The 6,379-nt window shown below is 44.5% G+C and overlaps 1 protein-coding gene across 1 annotated transcript; it reads left to right on the forward strand.

Moving 5' to 3' along the window:
* Positions 1–1,332: 1,332 nt before the first annotated feature.
* LOC141994385 (parvalbumin, thymic CPV3) lies at positions 1,333–5,921 on the forward strand. The gene is made up of 4 exons (XM_074964593.1): positions 1,333–1,393; positions 1,835–1,967; positions 2,428–2,537; positions 5,896–5,921. The coding sequence occupies exons 1-4, from the start codon at positions 1,333–1,335 to the stop codon at positions 5,919–5,921; spliced, it is 330 nt and encodes a 109-aa protein (XP_074820694.1).
* The last annotated feature ends 458 nt before the right edge of the window (positions 5,922–6,379 follow it).

The raw sequence follows: 6,379 nt of genomic DNA on the forward strand, positions 1-6,379 counted from the left end.
GATTATTTAGATAGGCCATCCTGTCTTGCAAGGAAGAAATGGATAACAAAACTAACCTGTTTACTTTTACCCTAGTTTAGCTGGCTTTTGCTGTCAGGGATGGTTTTGGTCTCCTCGCTGTCCCTTTCCAGGGATAGCACTGTAATTCGGAAATGGCTCGGACATGTGAAAATCCAGCTTGCTGTAGAAAGATCATCCCAAAGGACGTCTTCCTTTCCCCTAGCCTAGTGAAAAGTTCTCTTTGTCAGACTGACACATCACTTCAGATCTTTCATCTCTCACTTCCTCTGAGCCTCCCCAGAGTCAACAGACTTAGGAAAACCAAACTGGCTTTTCTTTTCTAAGGATCTGACAGTTGGAGTCACCTTCCAGCGGGTGACCTTAAAATCTGGATGCTATTTGGAAATCCCAAGTCCCTGGAGTTTATAGAGTATGTCTTGATAGCAGAGTTGAAAATTTAATTAAGCACATATGTGGATTTATTAAAAATTTGCTGCTTTTGTTTGTATTCTCTTACAATATAAATAGAAAAAAAGGTTATTTAGTTAGGCAGGAAATTGGAGCTCGGTCTCAAATCGAGCATTTGATCCATGACAAGGTAACCTAAGTAGTGGTTATTGTCACCTTTTGAATCCTATATAAGACAGGCTGGCAAGCCAGACAACACTACTGTTTTGTCTCATATCTCTTCAGCTATTTTTTCTTCACCTACTTGGGAAAATCAAAAAGGTGAGCAGCCAGCTAGAGATTAAAGAGCAGATCTCTGCAAGAGTGAGCCAGTAGCAAGTACAGTAGCTCACGGTGTAAGATGTCCAGTTTTATCTCTGGAGGTTATATAAAGATGGAGCTTATGTAGATAAGTACTGGTTTTTGTTTTATTTTTTAGGCTTGCTGGTGGAGGAAAAAAACTTCTTTTGTTTCTTTTTTCTTCTGCATGCCCTATCATTGTGTATTGCTAAATGCCACACATTCCAACAAACTAGTGGTTAGGTTACTTTGACTATTACATGGAGAGTTTCAATCTGTCTGACCTACCTCCACAGTGAGTCGGTAACAGATAAAAATGTGTCGCCAACTTAAAATGATGTTCATGCAAGCAAATTGATTAAAATAGGGATATAAAAAATGTTAAGTAACAGTAGCTTCAATGTTTACTAATTAGCTTCTCTTCCCTTAAAATACTCCTGTTACAATATTTAATTTAAAAATGGTCTGTTATAAAACTCTAAACAAACAAGCTTACTGGGGGGACGTATTTACTTGTGTATGTGTTTGCAATTCACTTGTACTTGTCTACAATACATTTTTTTTTTTTCGATGACCAGGTTTAAGATGAGCATCACTGACCTCCTCAGCCCTTCTGCTATTGCTGCTGCCCTGAGGGACTGCCAAGGTAAGAAACTCTATAGGTAAACATAAACCTGTTATTCAGTAAAATATGTAACAAATTTAATTCAGTCTTCAAGGAATATTGAAGACATGTTTCCAGAGAGTTCACGATGAAAAAGAGATTTTTTTCTTTGTTGTCTTAGTGGCTGGCTGAGTTAATTTGTTACTGCTCAGGTGGTGGGCTGAGTTTATATGTTATCCACACATGATTTTTTTAATGTTTCCCGACGCTCATTTATTATGTTGTAAGATTAACTAAATTGTCAGGGCACCTAGAGCTTCTTGTATTGGCAGCCCCCCCCCCTTTTTAACAACTGTTTACATCTAAAACAATACAATTAAAATATCAAAGTAACATGATCAGACTGTTCAGGATCTGAAGCTAATACAAGGAGTGCTAATGGAAGTGACCTGGGTCATCCTGGCTTTTATTGTTTATCTCCAGCCCCTGATTCCTTCAGCCACAAAAAATTCTTTCAGCTCAGCGGAATGTCCAAAAAGAGCAGCAGTCAGATCAAGGATATCTTCCGGCTCTTAGACAATGATCAAAGCGGCTTTATTGAGGAAGATGAACTCAAGTAAGAGTTTTCTTTGTTTCTTTGACTAGTAAGAGACTTTCATAGAGGTCAGCATTACTTTGTGTCCTAAACCATCCTCTGCTGAAGCTGAAGGCGGGTCATACTGAATATAAGTATGGTAAATCCTTGTACTGATTTTGAATGATGTCCTATGGGAATCTTTAGAGAGAAAACAATAAGGTCTAAAAACTAGCAAAATGGAGAGAGAAGGTACAGAAAATGTCATTCCTCAGGGCTGTGCTTTGGAAAAGCGTACAATCAAACATGCCCAGACTGCACTTATCAAGCAGAAATGTATTAAATGAAGCTTTAAATTCCAAAACAATACAGGCTCTTTTTGGATGACTTGGCAACAAGGTGTAGATAATCTGTTTATAGAAACTGTCTGCCTTGATAATGCACTTGGCATAAAAAGAATTGTCTTCCATGATAATCACACCCAAAGGATATTTTCTTCTAGGTATTTCCTCCAGCGGTTTGAGTGCGGAGCCAGAGTATTAACTACTTCAGAAACCAAGACTTTTTTGGCAGCTGCAGATCATGATGGGGATGGCAAAATTGGGGTTGAAGGTATGAAGTTATTTACATATTGAATAATGTGCAGGAGAATGTGTGATTATGGTGCCTCATTCTTCTCTCACTTACACTGGTTTTATATCAGTGTCACTCCACTGACTTCTGTGGAGTCACGCGTGATTTATAACCTGTGTGAGGGGAGAATGAGGGCATGATGTTGGAGACCCATCTTTGAAATCTCTTCCGCAGAAGCAGGCTGAAAAGATCAGACCACACATCCTATGGAACCTAATAATTACTGCTCACTCAAAACTCCTGTTTACTTCAATGGAATTCTATGTTCAGAACAGTGGGATGATTCTCTTCCCACTTAAACTGGTGTGAATCAGGAATGACAACATTAGTAGACAGGTTTCAGAGTGGTAACCGTGTTAGTCTGTATCAGCAAAAATAACAAGGAGTCCTTGTGGCACCTTAGAGACTACACTGACATTAATGTAAAACCTGAGAGGAAGACTCAGACAATGGCAGGATCACCACAGTATCACATACAAGTGGGCTTATTTACACTAGCATACACCAGCAATAACTCCATTAATGTCAGCAAAATTATTCCAGACTTGCAAAAGTTTAACTGAGAGAAGTATTTGAACCATTGTCTGTTTTGCACAGAAGCAATGCAGGGTGAGTGTAATAGGGGGCAGAGACAATCAAGTAGCATCATCTCCCTTCCCCAGATCCCACAAAAGGTCCTCTATGTGTGGGGTTTGGATGCTGTGGATTTCAGGTAGAGTGTCTGGGTGAGGATGGGGTCTGACCTGGGGGAATGATCACCCTAGGCCAGAAGTTCTCAAATTTCATTGTACCGCAACCCCCTTCTGACAACAAAAATTACTATACGGCCCCAGGAGAGGGGACCGAAACCTGAGCCTACCCAAGTCCTGCCAAAGCCCAAGCCCCACCACCCCAGGCTGGAGGACCAAAGCCTAAGCCCAAGGGCTCCAGCCCCAGGTGGGGGGCCTGTAACCTGAGCCCTACCACCTGGCTTTGGCTTCAGCCCTGGGCGGTGAGGCTCAGGCTTTGACCCCAGACGGTTCAGCTCAGGCTTTGGCTTCAGCCCCAGCAAGTCTAATGCCAGCCCTGGCAACCCCACTAAATGGAGTCGTGACTCACTTTGGTGTCCCAACCCACAGTCTGAGAATCGCTGCCCTATGCAGTAGCATCTTTCCCCAATACCTGGAGATTCCAATGTGATTTAATGCCCAATGCAGCAGTAACTCCCACATGTCCAGGTTCTGTGTCTTCTATTCCCCTTTTGGGACAGGTGGTGCACAAAGATGGACAGGTATCTAATGGCAGCTTGGCTGAAGAAGAGGACAGGCTGCCAAGGAGAAGGGGCCCTAGAGAGCAACATGAAAGGAATATCTTTGTGTGCAGGTTCCCCAGCCTGCTGCATGATGGGAGAGCCACAACTCTCCCGTTCCTTCCCGTGGAGCAGGGGTGAGCAAACTACGGCCCACGGGCTGGATACAGCCCACAAGCTGTTTTAAGCCGGCCCACAAGCTCCTGCTGGGGAGTGGGGTCTGGGGCTTGCCCCACTCTGGCGCTTCAGCCGGGGCGCTGGGTCACGGGCCGCACCACGCTGCTAGGCCCTGCTTCGGCACTCCAGCTGGGGCGCAAGGTTGGGGGCCTCACCACGTGGCTCCCAGAAGCCGCGGCATGGCCCCTCTCCAGCTCCTACATGCTCCAATGGCCCCTTCTGGCACTCCAATGGGAGCTGCAGGGGCAGTGCCTGAGGATGGGTCAGCGTACAGAGCCACCTGGCCGTGCCTCCATGTAGGAGCCGGAGTGGGGCATGCCACTGCTTCCGGGAGCTGCTTGAGGTAAGCGTCGCTGGGAGCCAGCACCCCTGAGCCTCTCTCCACACCCCAACCCCCTGCCCCAGCCCTGATCACCCTCCCGCTCTCCAAACCCCTCGATCCGAGCCCAGAGCACCCTCCTGCACCCCAAACCTCTCATCCCCAGCCCCACCCCAGAGCCTGCATCCCCAGCCAGAACCTGCACCCCTTCCCACACCCCTGCCCCAGCCATGATCCCCCTCCCACCCTCCAAACCCCTCGGTCCCAGCCCAAAGCACCCTCCTACACCCCAAACTCCTCATCCCCAGCCCCACCCCAGAGCCCATACCCCCAGCCAGAACCTGCACCCCTTCCCACACCCCTGCCCCAGCCATGATCCCCCTCCCACCCTCCAAACCCCTCGGTCCCAGCCCAAAGCACCCTCCTACACCCCAAACTCCTCATCCCCAGCCCCACCCCAGAGCCCGTACCTCCAACAAAGCTCTCGCCCCCTCACACACCCCAACCCCAATTTTGTGAGCATTCATGGCCCGCCATACAATTTCTATTCCCTGATGTGGCCCTCGGGCCAAAAAGTTTGCCCACCTCCTGCCCTAGAGGAAATGAAAGCTAGTACCACAGAAAATATGCATGGGTAAGATCAAGGGATTTCATGAATAGTTTATCTAGTCCCATGTGGATGGGACTGAGGGATCCCCACAGAATCTAAGGGCCTGCAAGGTTCTAAAAGCTGCCATGTTTCTATGAAGGCCCAATAATGTATATCAAACCCAGGCAAAATTCTAGTAGGATTTTTGCCCAAGAACTGAAATATCATGCTCTAAATGAACTAAAAAAAGTCAATTAAAAAATAGGGGATGGTTGAACTTATTTTGCTTCATTTAAAACCCACTCAAACATCATGGCTTCAGACGTTAACTCAAACTAATATATTATTGGGTTCCTACTTCGTTTAGAAGAGATTATGAAAAAGAGGGACAGAGGGAACTGGGAACAATATTAATTTAGTATAAATACCACAAAGAGGACATTCAGTTGTGCCAGCCTAGCTCATGGTGGCTTTAATACATAACACAGATTTTCCTTGAGATAGGAAAACGTGTATTTCTTTTTAAAATGAAAGCAACCTTGGGGAAAAGGTGTGGGTTTAAACTACAGGAAAATGGGCTTGTGAAATTAGTCTGGTGAACCCCCCAAATAGTCCAAAAGGTCCATAAAATAGTGAACCTCAAGAGAGAAAATTTTCATAACTGTTTTCTTGGACGCATTAATCTGAGAGAAACAATTTAGGTAATAAACCCCAGTACTGGTGACTATGGTCCCAAAATTACATGACTCAGGATGATGCTTGTCAGTTAGTCTGAGATGGAGGAGAAACCTACTTTATAACGATCAGGAGGCTTGTTCAAAAACTTATATATTTATTCTATTTTTTTTACTTCCCATCTAGGCTCCTTTTACTTGATAGCTCTTGAAAAGGCTGTAGTGTTCAGTTTTTTTCAATGTATTGTTTTTATTAATGCTACTGTTACTTCTCCATTATTCTTTGGTAGAATTCCAGGAAATGGTGCTCTCCTGAAGGACTGAAGGCAACAGAGAAAGAAACAGAAAGGGGAGGGGGGAATGAATCTCCAAGAAATGATACTCTAAAACTCTGTAAATCAGAGAGTCCCCTTGTTTATTTATTAAATCTTCACAGTGTCTGTTATTTGTTTGCTGCTCTAATGAGGTACCAAAGCACCAGTTAATAATGATTTTTGGTAATGTGGACCATCTTACCATGTTCTAGGAACACATTTCAGCAGACACTGCCCTTAAAATTATCCAATAAAAATAAATTTCTCATCACATGCTGCTGCCTGTATTTGATCTTTCTGGCCACCACACTGGAACATGTGTGAATTCTTAAATTAAAAATGTTAATCTCTGAAAGATACTAATTCCCACTGCCCCACCAGCCCTCCATGGGCAGCCCTTCTGTTGAAGTCAATGGAAGTTCTCTTGTTGGGTCAAGCCCAACATTTTCAACCAAACTGT

Source organism: Natator depressus, chromosome 10 (genome assembly GCF_965152275.1).
Source record: "Natator depressus isolate rNatDep1 chromosome 10, rNatDep2.hap1, whole genome shotgun sequence".
NCBI lineage: Eukaryota > Metazoa > Chordata > Testudines > Cheloniidae > Natator > Natator depressus.

Coding starts and splice junctions, on each gene's coding strand:
- LOC141994385 (XM_074964593.1), top strand. CDS start 1,333: ATGAGCATCACTGACCTCCTCAGCCCTTCTGCTATTGCTGCTGCCCTG. Junction 1,394..1,834: donor TGCCCTGAGGGACTGCCAAG/GTAAGAAACTCT, acceptor GTTTATCTCCAG/CCCCTGATTCCTTCAGCCAC. Junction 2,538..5,895: donor TGGCAAAATTGGGGTTGAAG/GTATGAAGTTAT, acceptor ATTCTTTGGTAG/AATTCCAGGAAATGGTGCTC.